The 23,538-nt window shown below is 37.1% G+C and overlaps 2 protein-coding genes across 5 annotated transcripts in view; one reads left to right on the top strand and one right to left on the bottom strand.

Moving 5' to 3' along the window:
• Positions 1–286: 286 nt before the first annotated feature.
• Positions 287–19,688, bottom strand: LOC106050193 (adhesion G-protein coupled receptor D1-like). 2 transcript variants are annotated; one of them, XM_056039753.1, is made up of 11 exons: positions 19,520–19,688; positions 18,262–18,379; positions 17,334–17,425; positions 15,821–15,932; positions 13,595–13,745; positions 10,195–10,261; positions 7,981–8,044; positions 7,670–7,755; positions 4,025–4,211; positions 2,018–2,113; positions 287–416 (listed from the first exon to the last, which is right to left on the bottom strand). In XM_056039753.1, the coding sequence occupies exons 2-11, from the start codon at positions 18,274–18,276 to the stop codon at positions 309–311; spliced, it is 978 nt and encodes a 325-aa protein (XP_055895728.1). In that variant the 5' UTR covers positions 18,277–18,379; positions 19,520–19,688; the 3' UTR covers positions 287–308. The 2 variants fall into 2 exon arrangements, with proteins under 2 accessions (XP_055895728.1, XP_055895729.1); XM_056039754.1 differs by having other exon boundaries at positions 7,999–8,044.
• Positions 19,689–21,950: 2,262 nt separating this feature from the next.
• Positions 21,951–23,538, top strand: part of LOC106059529 (uncharacterized) — a 134,760-nt gene continuing 133,172 nt past the window's right edge. For all 3 annotated transcript variants that reach the window (XM_056039053.1, XM_056039051.1, XM_056039052.1), the window contains exon 1: positions 21,951–22,103. In XM_056039053.1, coding sequence (XP_055895028.1) covers positions 22,007–22,103 — 97 coding nt within the window. In that variant the 5' untranslated portion in view covers positions 21,951–22,006. The remainder of the gene's footprint in view (positions 22,104–23,538) is intronic.

The raw sequence follows: 23,538 nt of genomic DNA, 5'->3' as shown, positions 1-23,538 counted from the left end.
TGTCCAGCCTAGTATATAGTATATAGAAGTCTATGGTTTGAAACTATGCAACTGTCAAATACTGGACTAGATCAATATTCTAGATTCATGATTGTTCAAAGCTCACTGGAAATAACCACCGAGAGCTTCATAGAGTATACATTGATTTATATAGGGCTGCAATTCTTTACCATAACGGTTGATGATTGGCATTTACAAGAGGGGAAAAGCTTTTGTTGCAATTTTTCTTCAAAAATAAATTCCTTTTCGTTATAACTTTGTGGGAGAAACAACAACAACACGATACTCAAGAGTAGCTTTGAATAACTTTATTTGTTTGGTACACATGACTTGGGATCATCTGTTGACGAGAAATGTCTAGAACTTCTTAGATCTTGGTGAAGGCTTAGTGGCTGTTCATTGGCTGTGACTATAGGCTGAAAGTGAAAAAAAAAGCATACAAATTATTAACATGCGTATTGTCGAATGCAGTATTAAATACATTTGATTGTCATTTCTTTTTACACATAAAATAATGTCCCGAGTACATAATTTCGTTTTGTTTTTTTTCTTTTTCCTCTAACCAAATTAAAATTATATTTTTTTTATACTTTGAAAAATTGTAACGGTCAAACTAGAGTTTTCCCAGAGTAGCCAAAAAGCTAGTATTTCTTTCTCAAAGATATACATAAACTGTCAAATTTCTAGGAAAATAGTGGGAGCCATTTACGACATCCGTATCCACCAACCCACCTAAATATATGAAAGCGGAATAAAGGAATTGTAAACATTTAGCTTTCCTTTAAATGTTGGCCTATATTTCTCAGAAACACGATTTGCAAAATATTATTTTAAATAGGTTTCTTGAAATTGTAATACGCCAATTAGAATCATTAGAGAAATTGTAAAAGGAATTCGGAGTAGTTTAGAAAATTAGTTTTTTCAAACGTTACGATCTATAGGGTAGTTGATGTAAAGGCCATCTGTTTCTGTAATTTACGGTGGCCGCCACAACGACTAACCGCATTTACTTTTCCTTAACAAATGTCAGTGGACTCAGTGGCCTCAATGAATTAAAAATCAACGAGATTCAAACCGGGGACCTCTCGGTTCGAAAGCCGATCGCTTAACCAATCTGACACCAAGCACGATAACCTCCCTTTGGAATAGACGCATAACATTTGAACTGTTATACAGAACTAAGTGAGGATGAGAATTTGATACAAGGAACGGTGCGACAAGAAAATATAAGAAAAACACTGCAAAAATACTTTAAAAAAAAAAGGAAAAAAGGCATTACCTCATTTATAGAACTTCTTGAGCGATTATTTTTCTCCTAATATATAATGGATATAATGCAAATACAATGCAGCGTTTTTTTTTTTACTAGACTGTATAATATTCCAATGATAGACCTTTAGATTTAGAAATTCACAATAAAAAGGTACCTGAACATTACTTTATTAAACACTATCCGGATATGACCCGCAGCCTGTGGGCATTAGTTTGGGTATTAGCCTTCTGATCTACTGGATTGAATTTAGATCTATTACAAACATGGAGAATGTTCCCTTATTATTTTTTTATTAATAAAATAAAAGTAGAATGTGAAAATGGGTTTACCCGTTTTAGCCAATATATATATATATGTCAGGTACCCGTTTAGAGCCTGGTGAACTCAGCGCCCAAAGATCCCAAAATTAAAAATCGCATTCTTCACCAGGATTCGAACCCGGGACCCCCGATTCGGTAGCCAAGCGCTTTACCGCTCAGCCACCCCGCCTCCTACGAGTTGAAAAGGGGTATTGTGAAAATACATTGCCTCCTTTATATAGCTATATTTAAATGTTCCCGGATTAACTGTGTATCGGAACCGATAAAAAGGAGGTTCTAAACATCAGTTTACTTGCACCGCATATGAAAGCTAATGATTAAGACGTCATAAGTAACCATACGTTTATTTTGTAATTTCACCTCTGTAATGCACATTTATCTAGTCTAGTGCAAATATCTTAACTCTCATTCTAAAGATGCTTACAACTTTATCTCCTTGCCTTCCAATTTGATCTTCCATTATCCCAGGCAATGATAAAGGTATACGTAAATTTAGCCCTCTAAAAATCGTGAGACAATCCTGTCGTTTAGAAAAACAAAAAATATCGTGACATGTTTCTTGAAAGTAAATATATATAAATGGATACAGATACTACGGACACATATTGGTAAGAATTGAGAGAAAACGGTCTTCGGCATTTATTATGGTTGGAGGAGTTAATCAAGCAGATATTAATTACTATAGAACAATAAATGTCACGAGTCTGGATTTTACTTGCTTCCAGATTCCTTTCAAGCTGCAGGAAAGTTCAGAGCCTTGATATTGGACGTGACGAAAGTCATTTCAAAAGGGTGTATGTGTTGGGAAGAAGGTTATCTACACAGCTCGAAGTGACATGGATGTTTATAGGAATCTGAAACACAGAGTTTCCATGTGGGTAAACTAGTTGTCCATTGCATTCTCCTTTATCATGTGTGTGGGACACTAGGGCCCCATTGTGTTATATTGCGAAAATATCGACCAGAAGCTTGTCCCTATACGTCATAAAGAAAATATGAAATAGCACCATTAAGCCATTGTTTATTTGTCTGCCAGTGGAGGGAGTACATTTAAGTTTTCGTTTCGCTTTCTGCGTCTGTATTCGGCATCACATTCCTTTACTTTTCAAATGTGCGTCCTGCGGCCTTTGTAAGAGTTCTCCAGATATTTCTTTCAAAAGCCATAGGCTGCCAGCTTATCTTCTCTATGCCAAAAGTAAGGGCAAAGTGACGCCTGCGTTGGTCTTTCGGTTGGGGAGGGTGCGCATTTATTATACCGTCCTCATTTAAGCTCTCAAAAAAAATCGATTTTAGCATGGTTGGGGACAGATTTCACAAAAATACTTTGGAATGGGAAATTAAACCTTTAAAATTTTTATAAGTCTACAAACAAACAAAAGTCAATAAACTCTACCAACGCAGATTGACATATAGGAACGACATTAAGATATTGTTAAGTATTTCTGAATCTTCTGGCTAGATGTACTAGTAGGCACACAAATAAAAACACTGTAAAGAACTTGACGACTAAACTTTCAGTTTCATATAACTTTAATGACTATTAACAATTTGTCACTGTAACATGTAGCGTAGAAGACTGTACAATATCTGTCAGTTTAAAGTTAGCTATACTTCGTTGCAATTAATCTCTTCACTTCGTTGCAATTCATCTCTTCTCAACTTGCCGTATTCCACAGAACAGACCAACGACACACTTCCCAGTGTCGCTCCAGGTCTCCCAAAGCTGAACCAAGTCGTACTCAAGTCTACCGAATCAGAGCCGTACACGTCTTACATCGACTGTATCGACTGTAACGGCTCAAGTCCACTGTAGTTCGCTGTATAGACTTTAACGACAGTAGTCCACTTCAGTTAACTCTACCCTAGTAACTTGCATCGAGTCGTACACATCTCTCTTCTACTGTCTCGCACAGTAGACAACAGTACCGACCACTCACTCACGACTGACTTTCACATTAACTCTCTGGCTTATATAGAGTCCCTAAACGATCCTCCAAAGTTGCACAAACACTGCTAGTAACCTCTGGAATAACACGTGAGGAACGTCACATCCTGTCTTTGTTTTTACATGTAGATTCCAGAGAACACCTGCTGCAGTGTCATCAAGCCGGGGTCACACGTACTGACCTCTATCTGTCACTGTTCATTAGTAACTGCCCCCTTCTTAGATCTGTTTGTCCCCTGGAACAACACGTGAGGACACGTCACATCCTGTCTTTGTTTATACGCGTAGATTCCAGAGAACACTGGCTGCTATGTCATCTCGCTGGGGTCACACGTTGACCTCTACTTGTCACTGTTCATTTGTAATAATATGTATCTTCTTATTATAAATCATTAAAGCATAATAATGTATGTCTCTATTTTTTTTACTATCGGGATCAAAATACCGAGTCTATGTAACCAGGTTAATGTTTACGATTAGACTTACTTCTGTGATGAAAGAGAAGTGGAAAGCTAGAAACAGAATACCAATGACACTGCAGCCGTCGATGAAGGCGAAAGTGAAGTAGACAAACACAACGCTACCGTCGTCTTCCAGTGTGATAGCCATGACGGCCACCATTCCCGTCAGCATCTGAGCAGGAATCAACAAGGTGGTAACACTCAAGTACTTTCTGTGAAGAGAACATGGGTGTCACGTAGCGTAGACAAGCTAAGTTTATTTTTAGTTATTTGCGAGGATCTCTATGGCAACAAGCCCCGGCAGCTGACCTGATTTCGTGGAAATGATTGTAATTAACGACCATAAAAGGCGAGAGGCGATGACGTAGTGGTGTGATAGGCGTGGCTTATTTGCAGACGCAGAGATAGAGACAAAGAAAAGTTAGTTGTAGAAAAAAAAATCTTCTAGAGTGAAGTTGTAGAAAGAATCTAGTCGAGTTAAGTTGTATTTTTTGATTTGTAGAACCAGTGCCATTATTATATCTAGTTTTAATTACGAGCCTCACTTGTGTAATTTTATTTAACATTGTGTATTTTATTCAAGTGATTCCTAGTTCCAGAATTAAAGCTTTGTATTTATTGTTGAAGGATCTTCTTTGTTAGATTGGAATCTCCGGCATGAAGATCTTGTTTGAGTGTTTAGTAATTGTTTACAATAGAAATCATCATTACATAGTTACTTCAAAAAAACGCATTGTCTCATCAACACAATATTTTAGTAACATCAACTTATCTTTACATCGAAACAAAATATCTTCACATCTAGCACTCCAATAGGAGTGATCTCTACAATGGGAAGCTAGCATGTAACGAGCAACCAATGTCTTTCACTTCGAGTTACCTTTTGAACATTCGTCTGTCATTCGCTCTCTATGGATTTTATGCCCTCGTGAATTGAACTTTTCAAAATGTAGTATGTTGTAAGTGTCGAAATATATTATTTAATGGAATTTGAAAATATTAGTGAAAAGAGTTTAGGTTTGCTTAGTTATTTACAGTAACACCGGATTAACGAACATTAAACTGTCTAATCCCTTTTCTCCTCCAGCTCAGCTCAGCTTTAGAGAAATCTTCCTTGTGTCACATGAATGAGTCGCCGTTAGGATGATTTGGTTTGTCCAGATCATGATCATCATCATCAAACTCCATTAGAGTGAGAGCTTGAGAGGCTCAAATCCTCTCTTGCAAAAGCCCTGGACAGAAACCCTGCTGTCTTGTGTAGTGCATAAATGTCGCCATACAGGTCGAGAATTTTGGGTTTCCCAGACCTGTCGAGACGGAGATCAGCAAGTCTGGGGCAGTCAAACAGAATATGAGGCACGGTTTCCTCAACATCCCCGCAGCGGGGGCACCGTGAATCAAAATTTGGCCATAGCCGCGAGAAATATGAGCCAACAGGACAGTGGCCTGTCCTGCACTGTGCTATAATAGCTTGCTCAGGCCTGGACAGCCTCCACCACGGGGAAGTGCGGTCAGGGCGCCTCATGCGCTCCCAGACTCCATGGGCTTTTTGGGACTTGTCCCAGCACTCAAACCACTTTTCCATTTCTGTTTTTTTGTATTATAACCAGGGCTTGATGAAAGCTTACAGCCTGATCAGTGGGTGGAATTCGCCCTCCCTGGTGGGCCAAAGAGTCTGCGATTGTGTTGCCAGTCACACCTACGTGACTCGGTACCCACTGCATTATTACAGGGGTGCCATAGCGTTGTTTGATGTTATGTGAAGCCATGATGACAGTGTTGATATTGGGGGGGGGGGCATGGTCCGGGGCTTTGCAAAGCCTGTAGTACAGATTTTGAGTCAGTGACCACAACAATCTGTGTTGCCCTCAAATTTCCCTCGCCGAGTTAAGAGTCAATGACTTTTAAGGCTTCACAGACTGCCATGGTATCCGCATCAAAACTGCAAACACTATCACATGGTCCAAAGATTTTGACTGTGTAAGAGCCAAGAAAGTCGATGTAGGCTCCATAGCCTGCTCTTCCAGAATCTATTGATTGCGACCCATCAGTGTATGCAAAAATAGCACTGGGCTTGAAGGTATTAATGGTCTCCAGAGCTAGGATTGGAAGGTCGTTAGATGAACGGCTTTGCTTAGTGGCATTAGGGTCTACTAATTTCAAGCGTTTGTCCAGATAGACCTTCATATTATTTGAAACATGGCCACTGCCTTTCCTATTCGGCATGATACGTCATGACGATGACGTTACAGAATTAGAGTAGTTGAAACCATACTTGTTGACAGAAGCAGACGGAGTAGATGGAGGTCTGGACCAAGACGAATACCAACAATTACCCACAACTCTTACAGAAACGTGTTTCTATGTCGTATCTGTCTATAGTGTAATCAGAAACTTTCAAACACTTTGTTTTGTCCTTTTAGCAGTAATTTATAATACTGATATCACCAGACCTGATATATAAGTTGACCAGACGTCCCAACATAGGCGTGATAGTTCCACTTTGGACTGTCTGTCACGCTTTCCACGCCAATGTGCTGCTGTCATAAAAAAGTTGATCAATGTCAAGCTTTTATTTTCAAATCGCACTCTATCTTTTGACTAATAACTTAGAAGTACCGCCTTGAGGCGTTTTCTTCTTGGTCCTTATAGTTCATGTTCGTTGCTATGTAAGTTCCTGTGTTAAAGGCATGGGTGGTGCCTTTGTTGCATCCTGCCTTCTTCTCGGAGACTGACGTCAGCACGTTTTCTTTCGACTTCTGACGTTGTGGGTTCAGCAAGTTTCTCTCTGATCTGTGAATCCATTCCAGCCTACAGTATTCCCAGGCTTGGCTTTCTTTTCTGTTCAAGTCGATGACAGGGTAAGAAATGTCGTAGACAAAACAAACATTGAAGGCAGAGTTCCCGTTTATAAAGAAGGAGAGGCTCCTATATAATGAACAAAGTAAAGAAACAGGTCAGTGATGCCCAGTTTGTTTAGGGTTCGCGGGTGTTTTGAGCCCACAATAAAGTGAAATAATTTACCCTGATGATACAATTCTTTGTACCACTAACCAGGCGGATAGCCATGAAGTCTTCAGTGGAGAGACTATTTAAATTATATCCTGCATTGAAAAGAAGTCTCCCACCACAATCAAAAGCTTCTTTGAAAACCCATGTACTGAATTGTGGCTGTATTTTTTTACACAGCATTGAAGCAATACTCCATACATAAGACCTGTTTATCAAGGGACAAAATGTTAGTGCTCTTGAAGTATCTTAAGCCATTGATCAATCAGTTCAGAAATGGACAAAAAGAAGCATGAAAACTTAAATAAAGGCTCCTCCTCAAAGGTTTTAAAAAAAGAAGTTTAAGAAAGCTTGCCACTATTTAACTGTTTGTGTGGGTTGGCCTACATAGTGTGTGAGTGTACACTCAGTATGGAGATGTATTGGAATAAAGTCTAAGTTGAAATCAAAGCAATACTGCTCGAACACACCCGTTCTTTGTTCGTTCCATGACCGGCATGTGTCACACTATCAATCCCTTAATATCTGGTCACCTTATCATATAATAAGATCGAACTCAGATAGTCAAAACAATGAATGAATTATTTTTTTTAATAAGAAAATGTATAACAAAAGAATCTGTGAACATTAAGTCAAGGAAAGGTAATCTCCAAATGCTTACTTGGTTGTTTCATTGTGCATACTTATTGTGTAGTCGTCAGATCTTTTGATGATGTAAATCCCATAGCTAAGCAATGCTATATTGATCTGTTAGTTGATAGACACTTTGGTTTTAAATATACATTTATATAATGTAGGCTAAGGATGTAGAAATAAATTAGTCATTATTAATTGCATACACACGTTTCCTTACAAATGATAAATATTAATATATATTATTGAACCTTTATAACTATATTCGATCACATGTTAAACTGTTGACGAATTTCAATATCAAATTATCGGTGGTTTAAGACTATGTATATTACGAACCATAATGACTGTTAATACCGTAGGCAGAAGAGATGAATAAATGACTGACTTCTCTATCCAGCACCTGTGGATTGAAAGTTAGCAAGATTGGTAATTAGAGATCTCTATCATATAAAGCAGAAAGTAAGGCGTATGTATGTATGTGCTGAATAAAATTTTCAATCCGATAGTTCTTGTTGCTCCTTCACAAAATTCGCTGATGATGCGGCTCTTCTTGCCCTGCTCTCAGAGAGCTCAGACGTAAATGAGTATTTCAAAGAATTAGAACACATTGAAGAATACTGTAAAGATAATTTTTTATTATTAAATGTAAAAAAAAACCAATGAAATGATAATCGATTTTCGCAGGGACAAGAAGGAAAATGATATTGTTTCTGTAGCTGGAGAGACTATTGAAATTGTGCAAACCTTTAAATACCTTGGTACTATCCTAGACAATAAACTAAATTTTACTGCAAATACTGATTATATCAGCAAAAAAGGGCAGCAAAGATTACGACTACTAAGAAAACTGTCCTCGTTTAATGTTAGCGAAAAGGCCTTGGCTATGTTTTATCACGCTCACATCTGCAATGTTTTCAGTTTCAATATCACTGCCTGGTATGGCAATCTGAGCATTAAAAATAGGAATAAACTTAATAGAATCCTCAATGCTGCTGGCAAAATCATTGGCAAAAAACAAACCCCATTTGGGAAGTTGTTTGAGACAAACATCTATAAAAAAAAGCTAACAATATCCTTGAAATAAAGAATCACCCTTTGTGTCAGGATTTTGTGATTTTACCATCACAAAAGAGATACAAGACACCGATAGCAAAGACAAACAGACACAAACACTCTTTTGTTCCCCTGGCAATCAAATCATTAAATAAGAACAATCTGGTATAAACTTTGTCACATGTAAATTATGAGTGAGTCTGGTGTGAATGTACACTTTGGTTTCTTATAGTTATAATGTTTTTTGTTTGGTAATGCACAAATTGTAAGACAAATTTCCTTACGGATAATATTATTATTATTATTATTAAACCGTTTGATCAATCTTGATAAAACTTGGCGTAAATATTCCTTAGATCATGACTGAGACCGTAGTGTATGTACTGTATTTACTGTATGTGTATTCTGAGTAGATTTATACATTTGCACAATCAGGATTTTTTTGTGTAGAAATGTGGAATTGGGTCGGGGTAAAATGTGTTTTGTTTCAATCTATCATTGATTAGTTACTAAGACTAAAATAATCGCAAATAGACGTTTAAGAACAATATATGCACCGTCTTCTAAGTCCTAATTGTTAGGATTATCATTAGAATTTTATTTGGGGGGGGGGGTAAAATGTTTCTTTTACTAAATCTATCATTCACTTGTATTAAGAGCAAATTAATCGTTCCTACAAAAGTTGGTCATCTGTATAAAGGAGGAATTTATTATTGTTTTTTTTTTAGTATTTTAATAATTATTTTCTTGTTTAATTATGATAACACATTTTGACCACCAAGTCATATCTCTAGCACATTCACTCAATGCTAATCACGTTTGGAACCAAACTGTGGTACAATCATGTGTCTCTTCTGTGCTCCGTCCTATGGAGTTACCTTTAATGTTATCGTTACATCTTCAGAGAGAGAGAGAGTGAAAGAGAGAAAAATAACAAAAAGTCTAGAACTAAATCTTGATTTCAAAGCGAAAGAATAAAATGAAGTTAACTTTAAATCCGAAACTGCTGTATAAAGAAGCACTTTCTTGTAATCCAAGTTAAGTTAATCCTAGAGTTACAAAAGGAATTAGAAGAGTGTTTACCAAACTGTGTTCTTCAAAACCCTAGTGTTCCGCGAGGCCTGAATAGGGAATAATTAACCAGTAAGCGGCTAGACCACCACATGAACTAATCTTTCTAAAAAAATAAGCTTAAGGGTTCTGCTAAATAGTCAGAAAGTGAGAAACACTGACATATTAGAATAACACTCCTTAAAAAAACTATACAATGTACAACATGGCAACAAGGGCGTTACTGTCGTCTGTTAGGAAGGAACAATGTCGTGTATTGCTTGTTTTATACTCAGTGGATTTTAACTACATTTGGTTAATCAATCAATAATTATGTATAAAAAATTTCGCTAAGATAAACTATAAATACAAAATGTACATATTATTTGCACAAATATGATCGAAATACGAGGTTGAAGAAATGTAGTTGCAGCTTGTACTACTTACACACTTTGAGCTGTGTATGAACCTTTGTAGGTAGCAGTCGCAGTGGCAACAACAAACAGTGGAAAACCTGTTCTATGGGTAAGCAAAGAATTCATGTTTTATTTCACTCAGCATTCGTTCTTTTGGGACTTCAACATTCTAGTAACGTGAAATTGTGTACTGTCGCTACTTGAACATTCTAGTTACATGAAATTGTGTACTGTCGCTACTTGAACATTCTAGTTACGTGAAATTATGTACTGTCGCTACTTGAACATTCTAGTTACGTGAAATTATGTACTGTCGCTACTTGAACATTCTAGTTACATGAAATTGTGTACTGTCGCTACTTGAACATTCTAGTTACGTGAAATTGTGTACTGTCGCTACTTGAACATTCTAGTTACGTGAAATTGTGTACTGTCGCTACTTGAACATTCTAGTTACGTGAAATTATGTACTGTCGCTACTTGAACATTCTAGTTACGTGAAATTGTGTACTGTCGCTACTTGAACATTCTAGTTACGTGAAATTATGTACTGTCGCTACTTGAACATTCTAGTTACGTGAAATTGTGTACTGTCGCTACTTGAGCATTCTAGTTACGTGAAATTGTGTACTGTCGCTACTTGAACATTCTAGTTACGTGAAATCGTGTACTGTCGCTACTTGAACATTCTAGTTACGTGACATTGTGTACTGTCGCTACTTGAACATTCTAGTTACGTGAAATTATGTACTGTCGCTACTTGAACATTCTAGTTACTGAAATTGTGTACTGTCGCTACTTGAACATTCTAGTTACATGAAATTGTGTACTGTCGCTACTTGAACATTCTAGTTACGTGAAATTGTGTACTGTCGCTACTTGAACATTCTAGTTACGTGAAATTGTGTACTGTCGCTACTTGAACATTCTAGTTACGTGAAATTGTGTACTGTCGCTACTTGAACATTCTAGTTACGTGAAATTATGTACTGTCGCTACTTGAACATTCTAGTTACGTGAAATTGTGTACTGTCGCTACTTGAACATTCTAGTTACGTGAAATTATGTACTGTCGCTACTTGAACATTCTAGTTACGTGAAATTATGTACTGTCGCTACTTGAACATTCTAGTTACGTGAAATTATGTACTGTCGCTACTTGAACATTCTAGTTATGTGAAATTATGTACTGTCGCTACTTGAACATTCTATTTACGTGAAATTGTGTACTGTCGCTACTTGAACATTCTAGTTACGTGAAATTGTGTACTGTCGCTACTTGAACATTCTAGTTACGTGAAATTGTGTACTGTCGCTACTTGAACATTCTAGTTACGTGAAATTATGTACTGTCGCTACTTGAACATTCTAGTTACGTGAAATTGTGTACTGTCGCTACTTGAACATTCTAGTTACGTGAAATTGTGTACTGTCGCTACTTGAACATTCTAGTTACGTGAAATTGTGTACTGTCGCTACTTGAACATTCTAGTTACGTGAAATTATGTACTGTCGCTACTTGAACATTCTAGTTACGTGAAATTATGTACTGTCGCTACTTGAACATTCTAGTTACGTGAAATTGTGTACTGTCGCTACTTGAACATTCTAGTTACGTGAAATTATGTACTGTCGCTACTTGAACATTCTAGTTACGTGAAATTATGTACTGTCGCTACTTGAACATTCTAGTTACATGAAATTATGTACTGTCGCTACTTGAACAATCTAGTTACGTGAAATTGTGTACTGTCGCTACTTGAACATTCTAGTTACGTGAAATTGTGTACTGTCGCTACTTGAACATTCTAGTTACGTGAAATTATGTACTGTCGCTACTTGAACATTCTAGTTACGTGAAATTGTGTACTGTCGCTACTTGAGCATTCTAGTTACGTGAAATTGTGTACTGTCGCTACTTGAACATTCTAGTTACGTGAAATTGTGTACTGTCGCTACTTGAACATTCTAGTTACATGAAATTGTGTACTGTCGCTACTTGAACATTCTAGTTACGTGAAATTGTGTACTGTCGCTACTTGAACATTCTAGTTACGTGAAATTATGTACTGTCGCTACTTGAACATTCTAGTTACGTGAAATTGTGTACTGTCGCTACTTGAACATTCTAGTTACGTGAAATTATGTACTGTCGCTACTTGAACATTCTAGTTACGTGAAATTATGTACTGTCGCTACTTGAACATTCTAGTTACGTGAAATTGTGTACTGTCGCTACTTGAACATTCTAGTTACGTGAAATTGTGTACTGTCGCTACTTGAACATTCTAGTTACGTGAAATTGTGTACTGTCGCTACTTGAACATTCTAGTTACGTGAAATTATGTACTGTCGCTACTTGAACATTCTAGTTACGTGAAATTGTGTACTGTCGCTACTTGAACATTCTAGTTACGTGAAATTGTGTACTGTCGCTACTTGAACATTCTAGTTACGTGAAATTGTGTACTGTCGCTACTTGAACATTCTAGTTACGTGAAATTGTGTACTGTCGCTACTTGAACATTCTAGTTACGTGAAATTGTGTACTGTCGCTACTTGAACATTCTAGTTACGTGAAATTGTGTACTGTCGCTACTTGAACATTCTAGTTACGTGAAATTATGTACTGTCGCTACTTGAACATTCTAGTTACGTGAAATTGTGTACTGTCGCTACTTGAACATTCTAGTTACGTGAAATTGTGTACTGTCGCTACTTGAACATTCTAGTTACGTGAAATTGTGTACTGTCGCTACTTGAACATTCTAGTTACGTGAAATTGTGTACTGTCGCTATTTGAACATTCTAGTTACGTGAAATTGTGTACTGTCGCTACTTGAACATTCTAGTTACGTGAAATTGTGTACTGTCGCTACTTGAACATTCTAGTTACGTGAAATTGTTTACTGTCGCTACTTGAACATTCTAGTTACGTGAAATTATGTACTGTCGCTACTTGAACATTCTAGTTACGTGAACTTATGTACTGTCGCTACTTGAACATTCTAGTTACGTGAACTTATGTACTGTCGCTACTTGAACATTCTAGTTAATTGGAATTCTGTACTGTGGCTACCTTAACATTCTAGTTATGTGGAATTGTGTACCTAACTATAACCCTAACCAAGTTACGTGGAATTCTGTACTGTGGCTACCTTAACATTCTAGTTATGTGGAATTGTGTACTGTAGTTTCTTGAATATTCTAGTTACGTGGACTTCTGTACTGTAGCTACCTAACATTCTAGTTATGTGGAATTGTGTACTGTAGCTACTTGAATATTCTAGTTACGTGGAATTCTGTACTGTAGCTACTAGCTATGTGGAATTGTGTACTGTAGCTATTTAAATATTCTAGTTACGTGGAGTTGTATACTGTAGCTGATTGAACATTCTAGTTACGTGGAGTTGTGTACTGTTGCTACTTACCCCAACACAAAATTGTGCTCACAATGTTGATAGACTGCATCCTGTAGGTGCAAAAAAAACTTGAAGCCAAAACGAGGGCCTCCACAAGCATCCACAGGTGCATAGATGTCAGGGAATAGTGCAGCAATACGGCCATGAAATAGCAACAGTACTGAGACAAAGATTACAATATATACAATATACACAATTCAAAAATCCCTAAACCCCATACATCACTAATTTTCACTCTTGAGATAAAAAATGGAATTTGCTATCTATATATATAATTCATTTTCTCGCTCAAGAGTTTGGATGGGAAGAAGAAGTAAAGGAAGATCACTCTTTTATTCTGCGGATAGAGTTATCCCACGAACTTTACGAGCCTTGCATGTAGCGAAGTCATTCAATCATGAAAATTTTATTTCCTACATAGATCACGCTCAATAGCAATAATAAATGCATATTCCAATCTATCTAAGAGAATTGTTGAACTAAAGTAATTCTTCATTTGAGGCGCGAGAAGCTCTTTCACCAGATTACACAATTAGGTCTAATGCATAATGTCATTTTTATTTATCGCCCGTAGGATTGGCGTTTTCCATATTGAATGACTCCCCAAAATCACAATTTTTGTCTATATGTTTCATGAGATTTGTAAGAGTTTTCAAAAGATGTGTAATAATTTCCGGAGATTTCCATGACTTTTTCATATATTTTGCAATTTCAGGATATTTTCAGGAGCTCCTGGTAAATCAAGCGGCCGCGAGAAATCTGTTATAAGTAATAAAATGGATTAATTTAATAATTTACACATAGAATTATGAAAGTGTGGGGCCCACTCCGGTCGGATAGGTTGCTGTGGCCTATAGCCGGCCCTGCAAAATAGTGGTGTATGGTATAGTCAAAAGTTTGTACACGTTATTTCTCGTACACCCAATCTCGGATCTATTTAAAATTTTTCACAATTATTTCTTGTACCTAACAAAACAAGAATCGATTTTAAAAAATATAACCATTTACTTAATTAATTATTATTAATTAATTATTTTGTTTGATATAAAAAAGGAACAAATCATACTTGACAGATGTGGTGGTATAATTGAATTAGTCCCCTTGAGGAGGCTTGAGCCTAGAGCTCGATTCAAGTCCTACAACTTTTGTTTTTAAAGTGATCACAGTAACATTTACAAGGATATTCATATCCCCCCCCCGCGCCCCCTTTCCAGCTGGTCCATACAAGTTATTGGATCATAGCGCATTGAGGAAGCTCAAAGCATGAAATTGTGCCAAACAAAAACAATTGGTAAAAATATTTCTAATCGAACATATTTATTATTGTTAGTCTAGATCTATTACACATTTTATTACATGACTGATCCAAACTAATTGATACGAGAACACATAACAATGGTGGCTTTGTTTTATGTTAAATTTATTTTTGAACTAAAAGGACCATTACCATTAAGGTATCCTAAGCGAATTTATTATGTCGTTTTGTTTCAATTATAAGTGTTGGGAGGTGCATGATGTGGTTTCTCAATATGATCCTTAAGAAATTATTGTCTGGACTTTTCCCTCTATTCATCTCTTAACAACTCTAAGATCGCATTGAAACAGTTCAGGAAAATATTTTCTTGTATAGGTTCCGGGTTCCTACTGCTGGGGGGGGGGGTTGTGATAGGATGCTGATTATCCTCAACTCTTAATGAACATCTAAATCATGTAAAACATTTTTTTTGCAATGTATTTTAATATATTTGATGCTGAACTTTGGGTGCATCTGAGTCCACCCAGCTCTAATGGGGACCTGACCTTAGTCGGGAAAAAGTAAATGGGGTTGGTTGTTGTGCTGGCCACATGACATCCTCGTTGACCGTAGCCCACAGAAACAGATGACCGTTACATCCTCTTATATATCGCAAGGTCTGAAAGGGGAACTTTACTTTTTTACTTTAAGGCCGGACATGAACTTGGACACTATAAACAAATAGATGGTAGTGTAGTATGCGTTCGGACAGTCGTAACGTGGTTCTTGATTCGAACCCTGCCATCCACCATCTATGCCGTCCAGTAGTAAGTTTTGACGTAATAATCTTCGCACCTAAAGGATCGTCCAAAACTTAAGTTAAGAAAGAGAAATGTAACCTAACCAAGGAAATACAAATGCTTTGCATCTTAACGTTTGGGGACCATTGTTATTAAGTTGAGAAGCAATGTAACCATGACAATGAAAACGCTAGAACTCACTGTGAATTCAGTCGCCCAATCGGAAACAAAGACCATGGTGATGACGAAAAACTGGGTCACCACAAGACAGGCAGCATATTGTCTGTGTATATAGGTTCTGTTGTTGGCTGATCTGTTCAATACACAGACAACTACATTGAAGGATTAGTACACATACAATTCTATAGCTTTAAAGAAACAATACAAGTGTAAAACAGATCAGGTTGTGCCAAAAAAAAAAATCTTAAACTCTTAGAAAATAAAACATCTTACTAATTGTATATTGATGTGTGATTCTTTTGTACGATGTGTAACAGCTATATAAAACTGAAAACCATTGTATTACAATACCAATCACGGTTATATTACATGGTGTTATAAACTTACATTACATGCGTCACAGATATGTGTGTGTTTCTTAGATCTACAGCTTTTTCACTTACTTTTGCATTTTACGAGTTTAAAAAAAGTATTTAAGCTTTCAGTTAATATAATATAGCTACGCCTACGAAAGGTATATCAGCCCAACATTTCACTCAACAATTTTAAAATCATAATGTAAACCCAATGACTTAACCAACTCAAAGAAATAGACGACTCGTAAAACGTAAAATTTGCAGACACGTAACACTGACTGTAGAAATGCTTCTCTGTAGATAACCGAACTGCCGTATAAACTCTATACTGCTGCACCAAGCTCTAAAAGCCTACCCCTTTCGTCATGGAATCAACCGTTCCGGACCAACTTCCTACTGGAATCCTTAGTACGGGACTGGATCTTCAATCATTTCCGGAAGCGCTGGCTTCCTGTTATCTGCGTTAGCCGATTACTTACACTATTACCCACCCCGCCCTCGACACAACATTAACAATGGTTTGTTCTCCATTATGACAGGTAGATAGGACCGGTAAACTAAAATACTACCGACAATGAATCTTGAATGTTTAAAAACTGTAAAGTCATATGTTGTTGTTTTTTGGGCGTCAGGACGGCTTCATACACTAGTCTGAGAGTATCTTATAGTGGACAACGCACACAATCTGCCGCTGGGTGTCACTTTCAATAAACAAAAAACTCATTGCAAGCAGTTTTCACTGTAGTTTTATAGGTTTACATGTCCTGGTGATTTGGTTCAGCTGGCCTTCATTTTATTCTTTTGGAGTTTTTTTTTGTTCATATTCTTTTGGTATCAGCGGAAACCTTTTGTTTAAGCCGCTTCGTAATTCTTGTACAAATGTTTGAACATTCCTGATGGCAATTTGTGACTTTGTAACTGTCCACTGTACAAAGATGAATGCTGCACACATGGATAAAGACATAAATGGGACTGAAGAGAATGAGTGCTACGATGAGTGCTACGATGAGTGCTACGATGAGTGCTACGATGCCAGGTGTGGCAGTAAAACTAGCAGGCGAAAGTAATAGCTTTAGTATTCAAATGATTGACTCTAAAATTACCACTAATTATCAAAGCCCTAAGAAAACATTAGTAACAGCCCAACAAAGAAACGGATGTATTTTCAAATGACTAACCGGAAATTTTTGAATAAATGAACCACAGTTAAATAGACCAGAAGTGATACAAAACTACTTCCATAAATCACACTTTTGTAGGCAATGTTGACCTGACGAAAGAAAAAAAAAACGTGTAAATATTAATTTGCTTTGTTACGGAGTGTCCCTCGTCCCTTTTGTCACCCCCTATTTTATCATTGATTTAATTCTTTGCTTTTAAATCATATGAATATGAAGATTGAGCAAATAATTATAGGTTACAAATTATTGACATAAACTTCTTTCCTGCTAAATTCTACTGTAAAGAGAATTAAAATTAAAAACATTCTATTAGAAGTCTTTTTTTTTATATACAAAAAAGACTTGAACTTGCAAATGGAGTCGACTGCTGCGTTTCTCCGTGTATTTCTACTCCGCGCCGTCCCACCCCTTCCCGTGCACCCATCGTCTTTGATGGCTTCAACATGGTCTTCCGTCTATTCCACCCCTCCCCTACTGGACCGGTCTTCACTTTGCTCCTCCCAATATTTCCAAGGGAATAATTTTCCCAAGCAATGAAACGCCAGAATAGATGAGTGTAGACAGTGACTTAAATTGAACGAATGCTCTTATCACTTGTGCAACAAAATCTCTGAAAACTTTGAAGATTATGGATAGTTACTTCATGAAACTCAATGCGGCGAGGTAGTCGAGTGATAAAACGTTTTGCCTTTTTAACCAATGTGTCACGAAATCTTCGTTAACTTTGTCATAGAAGAGCTTAACACCATCTTCCATTCTTCCCCATGGATCTCAAAGCCTGAAAGCGGAACTTTATATGTGTGTCGAGGTTTCGAAAGAGAATTTCTTTTGTGACATTTCTTTCCTACTGAGACATTTGAAGAAAATTCCTTACACTTAAAGTTGAACTCTTAAGGTTAAACATTCAAATCTATCGTTGTTTTACCTCTTTGTTGAACATAGTGAACACTTAATCTCATGAAGTATGTGAACACTTAATCTCATGAAGTATATAAACACTTAATCTCATGAAGCCTGTACGTCATATCATCATACAGATTTCTCTGAAAGTGTAAAGGAATGATTCATTGCAGGAAAAGACAGATTAAAACCATGTTTTACCTGAACATAACAAATTATAAACGTTAAGTGTTGGCTATGTGTAATAACATAAAGAGGATTGTCATTTTAAAAAACGAAATAGTACATCGGAGCAAGTGAGCAAGAATCTTTGGCAACAAAGAAAACAAGATTAGATCGTCTTAGCTTATGAAGGAGACGCATGTCTCTTAAATCTAATCATAAATCATCAATATTAAACCAAAACGTAGGCATGGTGGCTAAGTGTTAAATCGCTTGGCTTCTGAACCGAGAGGTGCCAGGTTCGAATCCTGGTGATGAATGGAATTTTTAATCTAATGGGTACCTGAAATTAGTTAGGTAAAACTAAAGGCGGTTGAAATCTGAAAGGAATTTTTGTTTTATAATTCAAATACTAAACAATTTATCTAGATCTTTAAATTATATATAGACCTGGGGCCTTTCTCCGAATCGGAAGATTAATGATGAGGACAACTATTTCATGTGGCTAAGCAGTCCCAGATGCAATCTACATATTTTGCTGCATCCCTTTTGAGCCCATACATAACTTTTGTCCGGCGTCGGTCGATTTAGGTCTACGTCTTTCATCGGCAGTGGGTTTTCTTTTGAACTCTAGAGTCTAGATCTAGATCTCGATTCTAAATAAGGCAGTCTTTTTTTTGTGAGCTTAACTGTGGTAGACGTAACAGAGATATCCCACAGAAACGCTTTTAAGACCAGCTTAGGCAACAACTTGCCTTAGCTGACATAGATTAGAATAGAAGAGAGCACCTGGCTGCATGTGGCCTCAGAACGAGACAGCTGGAGGTCACTCACAAAGACCGCGGGATACACATTTGAGAGGAAAAGAAGATCCGCAGCCGAGGACAGACGCAGACGGCGAAAAGAAAATCTTAATTGACCAACGGAGGACAATGGTTATGCTTGCAATGGATGTGGCAAAATATGTAGGTCACAGCTGGGACTGCGTAGCCACCGGAAATACTGCAATAGTCATTAATCTTCGGACTCACAGACAAGTCTTATTATTATTAAATAAGGATAGTATATTCTTTTTTTTTCCCGTGTTCTTCGATTATTTATCAATAAATGAAGCTACCAACTTTCAATCATAGTTGTACTTTCCGAGTTGTAGTCGTACTGAGTTCAATGACATGACTGTTGAAAATTCGACACAATGAAAATAAAAATGCAGCCCATGCTTTTGTTTCGGTTGTCAAAGGAGAAACTAGAAAGCCATTCCACAAAACCATTTTTTTAAAGAGAAGATCCGACACGAGGCTGCCCAGTGCTACACAAATAAGACTTCGGAAATTCCCGAGTTAAGGCATAGTCCTCCTAAAAGAAAAATGTCATTGGCATCACTAGCGGATCCAGAACTTTGGAGTGGGGGGGAGGGCGATTTTTTTCCAAGCCCTAACCCTAGTGCCCAGTAAACCCTAAACCATAAACGTGCGTACAGCATCAATATATATATATATATATAAGAATTTTTAAAAAGCAATGTTTCTCAACCTTGGCGAAAAAAAAACAAAACAGTCATGTTGAGGCCTTTCTCTTGCAAGCTTGGGGGTCTGGGGGAACGCTATATGCTTCTCAAGTGAGGCAGCCAAAATCGTTTTCTTGCATTCTTCACTGCAGAAACGCATTCTCCTGACATCTACAGCTCATTATTCATCAGTGGAGCCCCGAAGACAAAAGTGTTTTCTTGCATTCTTCACTGAAGAAACGCATTCTCTTGACCTAAATCTCCGTATTAAAAAAGGACCTTTTGAATAATGTTGTAAACTATTCTAATATGAATTTATAGGCCCTTAACACATTGGAAATAAAACCGATTTGTTCCTTGAAAAGATAAGATACCCACATATTTAGATTAAAGCTTTAAGGATCGCCGCCGAAGAAAAAAAATATTCGATAAATATTATTCAATATAATTCAAGCGTAAATTGTGAGTTATAGTCCCAAAGATATCAGATTGAGCAAAGGTTGGAAAAGACGACTAGGTAATAATTATTTTGGTTTAGAACTTATCTCAATCGTGACTCTTGTACTGAAATATTTCGTTTGAATTTTAACTTCTCCAAAGCAAAGTCTTTCTTAAAATAATTATGATAAATTCATGTGAAATTACATAAACTCTGGAAAGGGGAGAGGCGGTAGAGTGAAAACGATTAATCCGAGCTCCTTTTTATAATTTCTGCTAATGATTGCATTTGGCATTAAAGAATAGGGCTTCAATAGGGGTGGGGCGAGTTGATATAAGAATTTAATTTATAGCATATATAAATTATATCGGTGACAGATTTTTTTATTTTGTAACTTCTTAACTATGATACAAAAAGAAAAAGTATTTGTTTGTCCGATGGGGGGAAGGCGATTGCATGTATCGCCCCTCCCACCTGGTACAACCCTTTTTCATTTTATATTTAATAATCATAAAATTTAAATTAGAGTGTGGTGCGACATAATATACAATGGGTTCACATATCAATACGTAGTTTATATTATATAGATATTCAACTAATTGTGTTCACAAACTATGATTTCTCCATAAAAGTAGGACCGCCCCCCCCCCACTCAGAGGGCTATAAAATTTATATATTAATTCAACTAATTTTGTTCACAAACTATGCTTTGTCCATAAAAGTAGGACCGCCCCCTCCCCACTCAAAGGGTTTAGGTGGGAAGGGCAGTAGAGGTATTCCCCCTCCCCCCAATCGGTCAACAGGGGAACGACATAATATAAAGATCGGTTAAAATATCAATAACAAATTTTAATCATAGATATTTAATTGATTCTGTTAGCAAGCTGTGATTTCTACAAATAAATTGGACCGCCCCCCCCCCACTCAAAAGTTTATGGGGGGGGGGCCGAGTGATGACATCGCCCCCTCCCGACCCAACCAAATCGGCCAACATGCTAAAGAGGGGGGGGGCGAAATAAACTAAAAATATATTAAAAATAGAAATAATTAGTATATATTATTAACATAAGTAATAAATTCGTATACAAATTGTGTGAATTCTAATGTAAAATTCGTCCGACCCCCCCCCCAAGGGGAGGGGTCGGCCGAGTGGGGGGGGGGGGTGATCGCCCCTATCGCCCCCCCCCCTGGATCCGCCAGTGATTGGGATACAGGTCACAAACTCCCTTACGGGACATTGTGCCCTACTAAAGAAGATATGGAGCATTGCTAAGCGTATCTACACCTTCCATACCAGCATTTGCAAACACCTCGTTATTTGTCTAACCCTAATCCTAACGCAAGCCCTCGTGGATAAAGTCCTAAATGTCTTTTTCATTGTATTTTCTTTGTTTGTACATTCTCAAACCTTCAATAAGTCTGGATTACTTCCCAAAACAATCTTCTAGATCCATACTAAATTATTAAAAAGTGCACATTTCAAAAGAAACATCAGATACATCGATACTAAAGAAAAGTGTACTATGTTTGGAAAATTCCGAAAAGGCAGCAAAGATTTTGTTGGGTTCTTTTTGTCTACTTCCGTTTAACTAGTTGTACCTTTGTAGGAGAATACTTGTATCTAACACCAACATGCTGACTTAAGATTGTCATAGATCTTATATGCCAATGAATGTCAATGATAAAAGTAATATGTTTAATTTAGGAAATGAGAACATACGACAGATTTTTTGTGTTATTGGATTCATGACATCATTCGGTATTTGAATTCTTTCTTTTTAATTGCATCCTAAATTAGCTTTTTAAAATTAAATCAATTTCGAATTTATCCAATCTCGATTGCCCCATGTAGATTTAGATCTAGATGTAGATCTATATATAAACTAGATCACTGGCGGATCCAGGGGGGGGGGCGGTAGGGGCGATCGCCCCCCCCCCCACTCGGCCGACCCCCCCCCCTTCGGGGGGGGGGGCGGACGAATTATAGTATAGAATTCACACAATTTGTATGCGAATTTATTGCTTATGTTAATAATATATACTAATTATTTATATTTCAACCTATTTTTAGATTATTTCGCCCCCCCTTCTAGTATTTTGGCCGATTTGGTAGGGTCGGGAGGGGGCGATGGCATCAATCCGCCCCCTCCCCCATTATAAACTTTCGAGTGGGGGGGGCGGTCCTATTTATTTGTAGAAATCAAAGCTTGCTAACAGAACCAATTAAATATCTATATGATTAAAACTTGTTATTGGTATTTTAACCGGTCTTTATATAATTTCGTTCACCTGTTGGCCGATTGGAAGGGGAAGAGCGAATACCTCCACCGCCCTTCCCATCTAAACCCTTTGAGTGTGTGGGGGGGGGCGGTCCTACTTTTATGGAGAAATCATAGTATGTGAACAAAATTAGTCGAATATCTATATAATATAAACAGGTGGAAGTGCGATACATGCAATCCCCTTCCCCCCATCGGACAAATCAATTCTTTTTCTTTTTGTATTTTTATATATGCTATAAAGTAAATTCTTATATCGAGTCGCCCAACCCCTATTCTTTAATGCAAAATGCAATCAATAGCAGAAATTATAAAAAGGAGCGAGAATTAATCGTTTTCATTTTACCGCCCTTGCCCTTTCCAGACAGAGTTTGTGTAATTTGACATGAATTTATCATAACTATTTTAAGAAAGACTTTGCTTTGGAAAAGTTATAATTCAAACGAAATTTTTCAATATAACAGTCACGGTTGAGATGAGTTCAAAAGCCAGATAATCTTTTCCTAGTCGACTTTTTCTAACCTTTACTCTATCTCATATTTTTCTAGTTAAATAAATTTAGGACTATAACTCACAATGTATGCTAGAATTTTATTGAATATTATTAATCGAATTTTTTTTTTCGGCTGCGATCCTCAAAACCTTAATCTAAATATGTGGGGTATCTAATCTTTTCAAAGAACAAATCGGTTTTATTTCGAATGTATTAAGGGACTATAAATTCATATTAGAATATTTTTCTCATTATTCAAAATGCAAGAAACGCTTTTGGCGTCGGGGCTTCGCCCCGAACACCACTAATAAGTAATGAGCTGTAGATGTCAGGAGAAGGCGTTTCAGCCGTGAAAAATGCAAGAAAACGCTTTTGGCGCCGGGGCTTCGCCCCGAACCCCACTGATAAATAATGAGCTGTAA

Source organism: Biomphalaria glabrata, chromosome 8 (genome assembly GCF_947242115.1).
Source record: "Biomphalaria glabrata chromosome 8, xgBioGlab47.1, whole genome shotgun sequence".
In the NCBI taxonomy this organism is placed as follows: Eukaryota; Metazoa; Mollusca; class Gastropoda; family Planorbidae; genus Biomphalaria; species Biomphalaria glabrata.
Note: the sequence above shows the minus strand (reverse complement) of the source record. Positions and strands in the feature narration are given on the sequence as shown.